At 39.1% G+C, this 13,094-nt stretch overlaps 3 protein-coding genes across 4 annotated transcripts in view; all 3 read right to left on the bottom strand.

The window, feature by feature from the left end:
* Positions 1-766: 766 nt before the first annotated feature.
* On the bottom strand, positions 767-2,468 carry LOC103140657 (V-set and immunoglobulin domain-containing protein 1-like). 2 transcript variants are annotated; one of them, XM_016673299.1, is made up of 4 exons: positions 1,767-2,468; positions 1,546-1,671; positions 1,430-1,473; positions 767-1,161 (listed from the first exon to the last, which is right to left on the bottom strand). In XM_016673299.1, the coding sequence occupies exons 1-4, from the start codon at positions 2,458-2,460 to the stop codon at positions 1,054-1,056; spliced, it is 972 nt and encodes a 323-aa protein (XP_016528785.1). In that variant the 5' UTR covers positions 2,461-2,468; the 3' UTR covers positions 767-1,053. The 2 variants fall into 2 exon arrangements, with proteins under 2 accessions (XP_016528785.1, XP_016528784.1); XM_016673298.1 differs by having other exon boundaries at positions 1,430-1,671.
* Positions 2,469-5,467: 2,999 nt separating this feature from the next.
* Positions 5,468-8,042, bottom strand: LOC103140656 (uncharacterized). Its single transcript, XM_007555901.2, has 5 exons — positions 7,913-8,042; positions 7,130-7,828; positions 6,924-7,049; positions 6,079-6,122; positions 5,468-5,841 (listed from the first exon to the last, which is right to left on the bottom strand). Exons 1-5 carry the CDS (start codon positions 7,965-7,967, stop codon positions 5,725-5,727), a joined length of 1,041 nt encoding a protein of 346 aa, XP_007555963.1. The 5' UTR covers positions 7,968-8,042; the 3' UTR covers positions 5,468-5,724.
* Positions 8,043-12,372: 4,330 nt separating this feature from the next.
* LOC103140685 (uncharacterized) overlaps positions 12,373-13,094 on the bottom strand; it is a 1,920-nt gene continuing 1,198 nt past the window's right edge. The window contains exon 4 of the mRNA XM_007555931.2: positions 12,373-13,076. Within this exon, the coding sequence (XP_007555993.1) occupies positions 12,373-13,076 (704 nt within the window). The remainder of the gene's footprint in view (positions 13,077-13,094) is intronic.

Here is a 13,094-nt window from a genome sequence, read left to right as displayed (position 1 = left end):
TTTCTCTACTATATTCTTAACAGGTTCTGCAATGTTGCTTATCATCTGGGGTGATTGTGGTGATTTTGCCTCACCATCAGCAGGATGCTGGTTTGATACTCGCTCCACCCTCCTTTTGGACATTTCACCTGCCTTGCCTGCTGTTGGCGCTGGGGCATCGCAGCCTTGCTTCTGTCAGACTTCCCTTGCTGTGCCTATCCAGTAGTTTGCCACCATCAGCATGTAAATGTGTGAACGACTGTAGTGAGAATCGCTTTGGGGTCCTCTGGACTTAATAAAGTACTTTACCAGAACAAAGCCTTTTACCAACTGATTTCAATGTAGACGCAATGAATGTATTTAAAGGCACACTTCCTTGTGTGAAATTACTTACAAAAAGAGAGAATTTAGCCAAGATTTATGGATGTTTGAAGCTGCAATGTTAATTTATTTTAGCAGCAAGAGCCAACCACTGCACAGTTCAGGAAGGACATGATGAACAATGATGGTACAATTTATGAATATGATACTCAACACAAATAGAAAAAAAAGAAAACAAAAGCAAACAATCTTGTGAAGATGCTAGCTGAAACTGGTAACAACAGTGTCATTATCTATGAGGTCTGTGAGCTAATAGACCACTCAATGCTCCTAATAGGCTAATAGAAACTGTCACTTGAAAGCAGCATAAGAGAGACAGATTAAAGTTTGCAAATACAGTGAAAGGCTGTTATCTTTCGACACATGCTCAAAACAATTGATTTTTTAATTTTATTTTATTTTTAACTTTATTTTTGAGTAAAATGAGAGAAGCTTTCAAATCTCACAGAACTGTAACAACGTTAAAGGACGATAGTGACAGAATCCCGGTATGTTGGTGTTTTCCAGCAGGAAGAACTGGTGCATTTCCCACAATACATGGAAATACTGAAGCAACATTTCTAGACGTCAGCCAGGAATGTAAAGTTTGGGATAAAATAGGTCAGGGGCGTCAAACTCAGTTTCATTATACACAATCACTTAAACTCCAAACCTGCCAACTAAAACACATTTAAGAAAAAAAATCTGCCCAGTCTACTGCTTCATAGAGGAGTAAACACACTCGGTCTCTTGACTTTTCTTTTGTCTTCTCGATCGGGTGGGCTGGTTAACGTTTACAGCAGCGTAATGGAGATTGTCTTCCTAATGACAGGATTGTCTTCCTAATGACAGGATACATCAGATAACTGAGTAATCTCAGTTATCTGAGATTACTCAGTTATCTGAGTAATCTCAGATAACTCAGATTAAGTTATCTGATCAGAATAGTTATCTGAACTATTCTGATCAGATAACTATTCTGATCAGAATAGTTATCTGATCAGATAACTATTCAAAACATAGTTATCTGATCAGGATATTTTGAAGAGACATGCATTTTGGTATTCATTCAACATTCAGTTGTATTTACCTCTCCATCTGCAGCTGGACAAGATGAAGACTTTCCTTGAAATACTGTGAAAGACAAAAGATTTTTTTTTTTAAATGAGGAAATGTGGATAACCTGACTACAAACCCAGCAGTTACCTGAAGTTTGGCAGCTATCTTTGTTGTGTTTCTTGTACAGCTTGACGGCCAGTAAAACATTTAAGATGATGGTGAAAATCAAAGCTGCACATAAGAAATACACCAAGACCAGCGAGACCGCCTCACCTGCAGATCCGAACATCAAAAACCCAAAGTTTCAGCTTCTCTCTTTTTCTAAACAACCAAAAAGAAAACAGCATTTATTCAGTGAAACAACTCACTCTCCAATTCCAATTTCGTCCCGTTTCCAAAATCTATCCGTCCGCAGGAGGCAACAGCGCAGTAATAAGTCCCAACGTGAGACTTTTTTATGTTCTCCATTGGCAGTTTGTACAGACAGGTGTGAGTCTGCGTGTCAGGACTTGTTAGACATTGATCAGCCGTGTCTCCATGGGCGTAAACGAGTCCCGGATCATATTTCGTGGACTTCCTGAACCAGTAAACTCTGTGTTCTCCCTGGCAGCTCCCAGTTTGGACCGTACAGTTCAGAGTCACTGAGTCTCCTGGCCGGGCGCTTTCAGATGCCGCCTGGTGGACCAAAGCTTCGCCTCCCACAGCTGAATCTTTCACAACAACTGTAACACCCTTTACAAACGTGAGCAGGAATGAAAGGCCGCTTGCGCAGAGATACGTTCCTGTGTCTGAAGAGTGCAAATTGGAAATGCTTAACCGACTCTTCCCTACTTCAGTTTTCACACTGAATCGTGGCTTGTTTTTGAACTCCCCATAAAAAGTACTTCCTTTGTCTAATTTGTAACTCATGCAGATCTGCTGTGGTTTCTGTCCCAGGGATTGCTTGTACCAGAAATAACTGGCCTCTTCTTCATCAAAAGAACATTGTAGAGTCACGCTGCCACCAACATCAGCCAATATAAAGCCTTTCTTGTGATCCACAAATGTCTCCAAGTCATTCATCTCAGCTAAAATAAAGGAGAAAGTAATATTTATATGTTAAATTGGCCACTAGATATAAAGTGGTTTAATAGCTAATGCGTTACTCACCCTTGTTCCATAAGAAAACGCATGTGAGACAGAAAAGAGCCTCTGAAAGAGTCATCCTGCTGAAATCACCTCATTGAATGAAAAGCACTTCGTCACCCTGCTGAGTGGCTACAAATGGAACACGATCTCATTATCACAGCCACATACAGTAGCAGTCTGATCTGAAAGAAAACCCAAGTACCCAAAGTTCGAAAAGGATCCTCCCATTTCAATTTTCAAATGCAGAAAAAAAAAAGAAAGAGAAATGACCAGTTTGGTCAGGTGGAGGGAAAAAGTTTAGTTCTGCGCAGCTTTAGGTGAGAGAGTTGGTAAATTTTTTTACAGATTTTTAAAACAATTTTTTTTTAACTTTGAACAAAACTGAATTCGTCAGTTAAAGCTGAGCACAGCTATTTCGCAAACTTGTCACTTTTTGTTAGATGAGAATGACAACATGAGGTTAGATGAGGGGAAACAACCATATCTCACAATGAATTAGGCACAACTAAGCTGCAGTGTTGTTCGTCTGAGTATTTCAGAAAACGCTCATCTGGTGTTATTTTCTTGGTCAGCCATTGGTTGAGGTTCACAGAAAATCCTCTCCAAAGTATCCAGTGAGCAACTGTTGATGTGAAATGTAAGAGGAGAATCAGCAAATTGGTAGAAGATGACAGAGAGGCAACAGAAGGTCAAACAACAACTTGCTACAACCAAAGTACACAGCATCGTCTTTAAATGCACAACACACATAACACTCAGCGGGCATACAGCAACAGAAAACCACTGATGTCAGCCAAGTAAAGGAAACAGGAAACATAACACACAGACTCAACAACATTTGGACAAGAACTGATAAGAGAAACGTTTGCTGCCTTGGTTTTTACAGTGGCGTCCAGACAGAAGGATTAGAATTTGACACAATAGGAAATATGGATCCATCATGCTTTGTGTCAAAGGTTAGGGCTGGTGATGTAACGTACGACCCATGAAGTACATGGGCTTCACATGATCCTTTGGTCCCACCAGGTTGGTGTTAAATACTCATGTTTACTATTTTATAACATAACGAAGCAAAATTTCAAGTAAAATCTGTAATTGATAAAAAATGACCAATATATTCTCAAGTGGACATGTCTACAGATTAATTCATATTTTCTTATTTCCATCCCCCTTGATCAAAATTTTTTTTTTTTTTTTTTTAGTAGAATGAACCATTAAATGTTTTATACTGAAATTAATAAATTCATACAAAATAACATTTTTATCAATAAATTACCAACATATTTTCATAAGGTCATATCTACATGTGGAATAACATCAAGCTTGTGTCAAGTTCAAATAATTATTTCTATAAAAATATATATATACATGTATACAATATACAAAAAATCGTTCAGAATTGTTCAGAAAATTTCCAAGATATTTTCAGATATGTCTTGAGAATGATTTTAACTTTTCTTTGAGAAAATGTTTGATTGAATAGTATGATTCCACATGATTCTATGAAAATATTTTGGTCATTTTTGGATGAATTTAAAAAAATTTTAAGTAACCAGCTAGACGCAAAATAAAATTTGTCAAACTTTATCATAAAATTCCTCAAGTTTTCATAGAACAATGTATGTGCTTTATGATCTTTCTACACTCAATGGCTTTTGTACAAAAAATTAACTTTTTTAGCACTTTAGCATTGTTAGCGATACTGACATATATTCAGAAACGTGTTTAAATCCAGAATCAACTAAAAAAATCTCAAAATGTTCACAGTCGACCTTAATTTTATTCAAAAACTATTCAAATTTCTCAACCGTAACCTAATTCTTTTTTCTTTTTCAAAATAAAATGCATTTTCTTTATATTACTTAGCATATATAACTATTACTTTATGACACACAAGGGGCACTCAAATCTGGCTGATATGTGTCAAACTTAAGAAATAAAAAAACTTCATAAGTACGTTTTCATACACCCTGGTTATTATTATTTTCTTTTTATCCATCCCATTTTAGGTTTGATGTCGGGTTTAATGGCTCTTCTGTAATCTCTTTGGATCACTTTAACTATCACATAGGCAGCTTTACGTTTTACCTAGTGGCACCTTGATATTTACTCTGATATACAAAACCGTGAAGTCCTTCATTGTTGTTATTCTGGGTACAAAGAAAACAAGTAGCTGCACCTGACGGCACCAAAGCAAAGATTTCCTGCCTGGAACCACAAAGACAAAAACACAAAGGCTCATAAATATGCATGTCAGTCTCCCGAAAACCATATTGAGATCCAATCTACAAAGAGTAGACCACACAGGAAGCTGAACAGATTCTTCAGCTCAGTACGAAATCATTTCTCTGTATAGCAAATTTATAAAGTTTTAAAAAGAAATTTCCTACTTAGGTGGTTTCTTGACTCTTAAGACCAGGAAGTGATCAAACCTGAGGTTGGCCGGTAAAATCGAAAATGTAGCCAAACACAACAAAGTCCCCTAACTCAGTTTTTCCAAAAGGATTGGTTGGTTCAAATAGGGTTTTTTATTGTAGATGAAATTGTCTTTTGCATTTACTCAGATAATTTTTATCCAACTTAAAAAATAACAACAAGGAAGTATGTAAGGGGTAAAAACCTTTTTACATGGCTGTTCATCAGTGTTACAAATAAACAGTCGTCTGAAAACTTTAGAAATATTTAACAACTTCTAAAAATATTTTTATATTATATGTTGTAACTTAACTCAGTTTCTGTTAAAAACTAGTTTTCGCTCAGGTTGAGTTTCTTGTATTTTTAGTCAGAGTCACACTTTGAATCTGCGAGGCATCAAGCGACTGCAGAGACTTCCTGCCAGAGACCACAAATAGCACAGGGGGTCCAACATGCATGGCCTGAGGAGACTTGCCAACCTCACCAGTCACTTCAGCACGTATCAACTTGTGCTACATCCATACATAATGTCAGTGGTTTGGTTTTTACTGTTAAATGTTCTATGAGCCACCTCTGCAGTCTTCACGGTTGCCCAGGTTGTTGCACGGTCTCTTCCTGGAGCCTTCTAACACTGCAACACTGAGACCAGTTGGTTTTATTCTTTATTTTACACACATTTATCAGAAACATGGAGAGCATTTGTTGGATACTGTAGAGGATATCGGATTTATTCATTCATTTTGTTTCAAATGAATGAAAACTGCATGTTCACCACGTCCGGCTCTACCGCTGTAGAGTAGAGAACGTGCACACATCGCTGGCTTCGCTCGGCATTCTTGATCTGATAACGTTCTTCTCTCTGACGGTGGCGTAGTGGAGGTTACCTGCATCCACAGAATCCTATATGTAACAAAAGAGGAGTTTTCAGAACATGTCTTGAGACAAATTACACAAAACTTTGTAAAAGTTTATTTTTTTCATGATGGTTGTTGAGAACCTTCCCAGCAATAAAGGCAATTTTGTAAACAACAATTTTATTTAAGAAATTTAACTACTAAGAAGAGATTATTGTACATTGCATGCTAGATATACATTGCATTTGTTGACTGTTTGACTTTACTATAGATAAATACTCACTTGGGCTTTTGGAGCTGAAGCAGCTGAAGGAGTCTGTGGAGGATCTGTTGAAGTGAAACAAAAGGGGGAGGAGTTTTATTTGGTTTTGTTTTTATTTTAAACACCTTATCTAGCAGGTAGAATGCTTCTATAAACATACATCTAGAGGACCAGAACTAATGAACCGGTTACTTTATTTTATTTTTTTATTATTCTTATTTTTTCTCAATGTGGTTTACTACATCAGATTAAACATTTCCCCTTGCAGGCCAGGGAGGATTTCCAAGATTATTTCTATTTTCTAAATGTCTGGATGATGGCAGATCATTTTGAGGAGAACATTTTGTGTCTTCATATACAGAAGCTCACTGTGTTGTGACATTGTGTGACATCATGGGGAGATTTAAATAAAAATATCACAATTAGGGAAATCAAATAGGTTCTATTCAAATCTGACTGACTGACTGACTGACTGACTGACTGACTGACTGATTGATTGATTGATTGATTGATTGATTGATTGATTGATTGATTGATTGATTGATTGATTGATTGATTGAATTTACAGATCCCACAGAGATTCATGCTCATCTGTTCAGACAGACATAAACACCATGGTGACGTCCAGTTATTATTTTGTGTTTTGTTGTATCAAAACCCGTCTGTGTATAAAAGCAAATGGCCTTGTGACGATGCCAACTTTAGCTCAGAGGATAGTTTCATATTTTACAGTGAGAAGAGTTCTGCACTGTCCTATTATTATTATTATTATTATTATTATTAAAAATAATAATAATAGTTCCCTGTCTTCTGCCCACATCTCTTTGGTCTATCATGTATCATAAGTTATAAAGCATGTGACACACCTTCACGATTGCATTTCTGCATCTTGTACAGTTTGTGGGATGTGAACGCCAACAGACCCATCAGGACAATGACGAAGGCCAAGGTTCCTGTCAACACGTACAGCAGGACAGGAGAATCCAGGTTTTCTGTAAGGAGACAGAGGTAGGAGATCTCACAACCACCTCAACTCATCATGTGAAGGTGTGTTTTCTAAACGATCTGCTACCCTTGTAGTGCAGCTTGGTCCCGTTTCCAAACAGGATGTGTCCACACAAGGCCACCGCGCAGTAGTAGGTCCCAGCGTGAGACGCATTCAGGTTCTCCAGTGGCAGGTTGTACACACAGGTGTGAGTTGGTCTGTTTGGTTTCATCTCACACTGGGTTTTCCCGTTTCCTTGTGCATAAATGATTCTTGGATTAGATTCATCAGAGTTTTTTAGCCAGTAAACTCTGTGTTCTCCATCACAGATCCCAGTGTGCACAGTACAGTTCAGCGTAGCAGAATCTCCCGGATGAATGGTTTCCAGTTCTGACTGGTAGACCGACGTTTGGAAGTTTAATGCTAAGTCCTTCACCTGGACAGTGATGCCCTCCAAGAAGTGGAACTGGAATGAGTGGCTGGTAACACAGTAGTAAATGGCCGAGTCTGACGTTTGGACATTTGAGATCTTCAAGTTGTTTTTGCCGACGCCCGTATCCAGTTCAAACCGTGGATCGTTTTTAAACGGACTTTTCATAGAGCCGTTCGTAGCATGTTCCAAGAATTCCGACATCAGCTGTGGTTTCCATCCCAGACTTTCTTTGTACCAGTAAGCGCCCATTGCAGAATTTTCCTTATAGGAGCATTTCAGAGTCACGTCCTGGCCAACATTAACGGCTTCAAAACCTAAACCTGATGACGACGGTGCCAGACCTGTCACAAACACTGGAAAGGAAACATATGAGAATAAAAGTCTTTCTGACGAGTAGAAATACGTTAGAGTCTAACAGAAAACATCACACAACTTACTCAGGTTTCCCAAAAGCAGACATATCGCACAGCCAGCACACAGTGGAAGATCCATTTTCTTTAAGGGGTTTTGCTTCACTGATAAGATCTCTTTGGTTGCTCCACTTTCAATAGACAAGACTGTGTATGATTGGCCCACAGCCCAAAAGCTGACGTCCGCCCCGCTTTTCAAGGAAGATTTCAAGTTGCTGCACAGATCCAAGATGGCGTCAACAATCTGATGATCACAAACCTTCAGCCGGAAGATTCAGGGACATACTACTGTGGGGTCTTAGAGTTTGGAACCACTGAATTTGGACAAGGAGTTTTCCTTCATGTCAGGAATAACAACATGAACCCCAGCGCCCATCAACTGGCGCTGAAGTCCGTTGGATTGGGAGAATCTGTAAATCTGACCTGTGACGTGTTCCCTGAGCGATGTATGGGAGAGCAGAGGCTGTGCTGGTTCAGAGATGACGCATCTCAGCGTGCGGTCTGGTGCTCCAGCGACGTACGCTGCGTGAGAAGCACAGACGAAAACCCCCTGAGGACACGCTGCACTTCCAACCTGGAATTAAAGTCCGTAACATCATCCGATGTTGGGACGTACTACTGCACTCTGACCTCCTGTGGGTCGACTGTCTCGGGAGACAAAACAGTGGTTCAGATAGTCGGCAAGTGACTCAGAAAGAAAAACTAAATATCTCCTTTTGAAAAGAGCCGTTGGTTATGTTATGTTGACGTTGATAAATTTAGGTAAAATTCACAACTATTGTTCTTCATCTTCTCAGATTCCTCCAGTGGTCCGTCCATCCTGGTGTCCTGTCTGAGTGCGGCGCTGGCGGTTTCTGTCGTTGGGATTCTTGCTCTGAGTTTTCTCGTGTGCAGACTTCAACTAAAGCTGCTCTCCTCCTGCAAGAGTAATGCTGGATATTCTTCTGATTATCCCCATGACATCTGCAGTTATTTATGTGAATCTGTGTGCTTCAAATTACAGGAACTGCTTCCCATCTGACACGTTCTGCAGCAGCAAACCCAACGGTACAGTTAAAGTTAACCGTCTGTTTGTGGCACTATGCAAAATGATTAATACTCTAAGTTTTTCCCATTGTGTCGCATAACAAACAGAAACCAAAACCACAAAATTATTATTATGAAGTGAAGAAAACCCACTCATTCTGTCCAATTTTTTTAGTTATTGTTTTGATGTCTCCAAATGAAATTCTTAGCGATCCATTGTGGATCTCGAAGAAGAAAAGCTTCTCAAATACATGAAGTTGTCACTGCCATATTTCCAATGTTTTCTGCCACAATGATTATTTTTGCTTTTCAGCCAGAAAGTTTAATTTTGGTCTCATCTGACCAGAGCACATTAAGACACGTTTGCTACGTAGCGGCTCTGAACGGCGCAAAGACGAGTTTCTCCACACTCTTCCATAAATGTCATATTTACTAATTGTTCTACTATAAACTAATTTTCCCGCCTTAGATGTGGATCTCTGCAGCTCAGCGTCATGTCATGTATATTTCCAGCTGTGCACGTTCTCTGCAAAACAGCTTTAGAGAATGCGCTCCACAGTGTTCAAATCTTACACTGTAAAAACCACAAAATTTTACCAAGTATTTTTTGCAGGATTTTAGACAAAATGTTAACTTACAAATAAAATTTCAGCAAAAAAAACAACAACAAAAAAAAAAAAAACAGGAGCATTTCTAAGGTCAATAATTTCTTAATATTGATGAAAAAATATTATTTTACTAATACTTAATACCTCTTCATCAATATTAAATAATTATTGACTTAAACTAAGCTCCTATGTCTTTTTTATTGCTGAAAAGTTATTTGTATGTTAGCTTAGTCTTATTTCAAACGTACTAAGGTATGTGCACCAGAAACTAGAACAAAAATACAGCAGAGCCACATTCACTCACAGATATACATTAATACACCAATGCATGTCGACATGCAACAGGGAGGAAGTTGGANGTGGTGTGAAAAGAGCTGAACCTGGAGGCGCCGTATCTTTAAACTGCTCCTGCAGAGATGCTACCGTGAGCTTCCTTTTTTGGTACAAGCAGAGTCCGGAAGGCAAACCTCGCGTCATATTGACTCGGATGTCAGAACACTCACATGTTCTGTGTCAGTATCCATGCTAAAAACATTTAGTGCCCAGAACAAGTCATGGTATTTTCAGTTTTCAATTAATAAACCCTGTACTTTAGAGATCCGGTAAAGTTGTTTGGAACATAAAGCTGTGAATGATATCTTGATATTCTAAATTATTTTTTAATGTATTTGGATTTTCCAAACTGACTTTGGAAGAGGGAACTTAAAGAGACGAATGAGATGAGATGTCAGCCCTGACAGACTGCTGAAAGAGAAGGTTTTGTCACCCTGCTTGTCTTCCTGACCTCAGAGGTACACCACATATTTCTACAAGTTTTTCTCACCACTTACATGCAGATCACGTGTGGAAAAATAATTCAATTCTACCCCCATAAACATTCTCAAAATAGACTTTGACTGGGCCACTCAAACTTGAATTCACTTTGATTAAAATAATTCCATTAAAGGTCTGGCAGCACCTTTCTGACCATTGTTCTGCTGGAAAGCTAACATTTGCCTTGTGTTGAGTCGTTTGTATCAGCATTTCCTACATTTAGTCAACCTTCCCATGACCTTTGACCAACTTCCTTCTTCCTACTGGAGAAAAGCTTTGTGAGCTGATGCTGTGTTTTTGGGTGATTGGACAATGTTAGTGTTCCACTGAAATGTTTTTGGGGTGACGGTGGTTACTGTAGGAGCTTGTCCTGTTACTGGAGAGTTGCCATCTCAGTTGCTGTGTCCATGGACACTTCACCTGCCTTCCTTGGTAGCAGCAGCACTGATTGTATGGCATTTGTGGCAACAATGTAGCTCAGTAGCATCATTGCATGAATGACTGAATAAAACATCCTGGAGTCCTCAGGACTGGACCAAACAAGTAGAGGCCACTTACAAGTTAGACTAGTTTTGACGTTGGCAAAAGATTCAGTTTTTGTCATATAGTGTCATCTTTCGACATAAGTTTGTAGCAAAGTGCAACCAGAAATGATTTTTCCTATCAATCAGGAATATTCAATCAGATTTTCTTTCTCTTGGATGTTTTGATGAGATAAAACATTTCAGGATCAATTGGCATGTGCACAAACTTATTTTGGAGATAAATGAGATAAATTTTCACAGTCCACATGAAATCTATCTATGACTATTTTTACCTTGATCATTTGTTGCTGTTTTTCTGTTATATTAACTTGTACAGCAGGTCCTTTGACACCAAAAAGGTCACTGTGGTTGGAGGCTTTATGCTAAACCTTCTTGTGCTTTAGCTCAGCAACAACTTGTTTCCATCATTGGAAACTTGCCTCTGTAGTTCACACCGCCTTTACCACAGGGGTAAATAAATGTACAGTAAGCTATTATTATGAAGGTATTTTTAGGACACCGCTGTGGTTCTGCTGTTTCTGTACTTTGGTGAGGTTTAGAGATCCTGAAGCATGTTGCTGATAAACTCAGAACAAAACTTAAGAGTGGGGGGAAAAAAAGACAAACTAAGAATCTTTAGTTTCATCAGGATTTATTTTTCAAAGTCATTTCATAGATGTGTTTTTTTTTTTTGGACTCTCATTTCTTTTTGCTCTTTACACTGGAGTACACACAGATGTTGACCTGCTCGTCTTCTTGAATGTGACGCTCATCGCTTCTCTTGAGACTCAGAGCAGCGTAATGGAGATCGTCGACATCTCCTCTCTGTATGTGATAGATGAATATAAGGTTAGAAAAAAAACTCAAATGCAAACAAAAACAGAGGAGATTAACACTCAACTGACAAATACAATCCCTAACAAACGATTTTGTACCGTTTTTCACATTTTGTCACAATACAAACACAAATCAGTTTTTTTTGTTTTGTTTTTGTTTCTTTTGACCTACCAATGCAAAGTACAGCATAGTTGTGAGGTAGGAAAAAAATATACATGGTTTTTAAAAATTTATTTCAATAAACAGTAAGGCCTTTTTTATATTTAGATGCCTTTATTCTGACAACCTAAATAAGTTCTAGTCACCAAATTAAAAAAGATACAGTGTGTCAGTATACAGTGTTTCTGCAAAAGGGCTAAAAAAGGTTTGTTAGAAAACAAACAGCAACGTATTTTAGTCGCCTTGCAATCAGAAGGTTGTGGGTTCAACTCCAACTTCCTCCCTGTTGCATGTCGACATGCATTGGTGTATTAATGTATATCTGTGAGTGAATGTGGCTCTGCTGTATTTTTGTTCTAGTTTCTGGTGCACATACCTTAGTACGTTGGAAATAAGACTAAGACTAGGAATCTGAGAAGATGAAGAACAACAGTTGTGAATTTTACCTAAATTTATCAACGTCAACATAACATAACCAACGGCTCTTTTCAAAAGGAGATATTTAGTTTTTCTTTCTGAGTCACTTGCCGACTATCTGAACCACTGTTTTGTCTCCCGAGACAGTCGACCCACAGGAGGTCAGAGTGCAGTAGTACGTCCCAACATCGGATGATGTTACGGACTTTAATTCCAGGTTGGAAGTGCAGCGTGTCCTCAGGGGGTTTTCGTCTGTGCTTCTCACGCAGCGTACGTCGCTGGAGCACCAGACCGCACGCTGAGATGCGTCATCTCTGAACCAGCACAGCCTCTGCTCTCCCATACATCGCTCAGGGAACACGTCACAGGTCAGATTTACAGATTCTCCCAATCCAACGGACTTCAGCGCCAGTTGATGGGCGCTGGGGTTCATGTTGTTATTCCTGACATGAAGGAAAACTCCTTGTCCAAATTCAGTGGTTCCAAACTCTAAGACCCCACAGTAGTATGTCCCTGAATCTTCCGGCTGAAGGTTTGTGATCATCAGATTGTTGACGCCATCTTGGATCTGTGCAGCAACTTGAAATCTTCCTTGAAAAGCGGGGCGGACGTCAGCTTTTGGGCTGTGCCTCATCCGAGTCGATATGACGCGAGGTTTGCCTCCCGGACTCTGCTTGTACCAAAAAAGGAAGCTGACGGTAGCATCTCTGCAGGAGCAGTTTAAAGATACGGCGCCTCCAGGTTCAGCTCTTTTCACACCACCGTCCTGAATGACGCACGATGGATTTTCAACAGCAAACACCTGACCTGAAAATAAAAAGACAA

Source organism: Poecilia formosa, unplaced genomic scaffold (assembly GCF_000485575.1).
Source record: "Poecilia formosa unplaced genomic scaffold, Poecilia_formosa-5.1.2 Scaffold73, whole genome shotgun sequence".
NCBI classification, from domain to species: domain Eukaryota; kingdom Metazoa; phylum Chordata; class Actinopteri; order Cyprinodontiformes; family Poeciliidae; genus Poecilia; species Poecilia formosa.
This window is presented reverse-complemented; position numbering and strand designations above follow the sequence as displayed.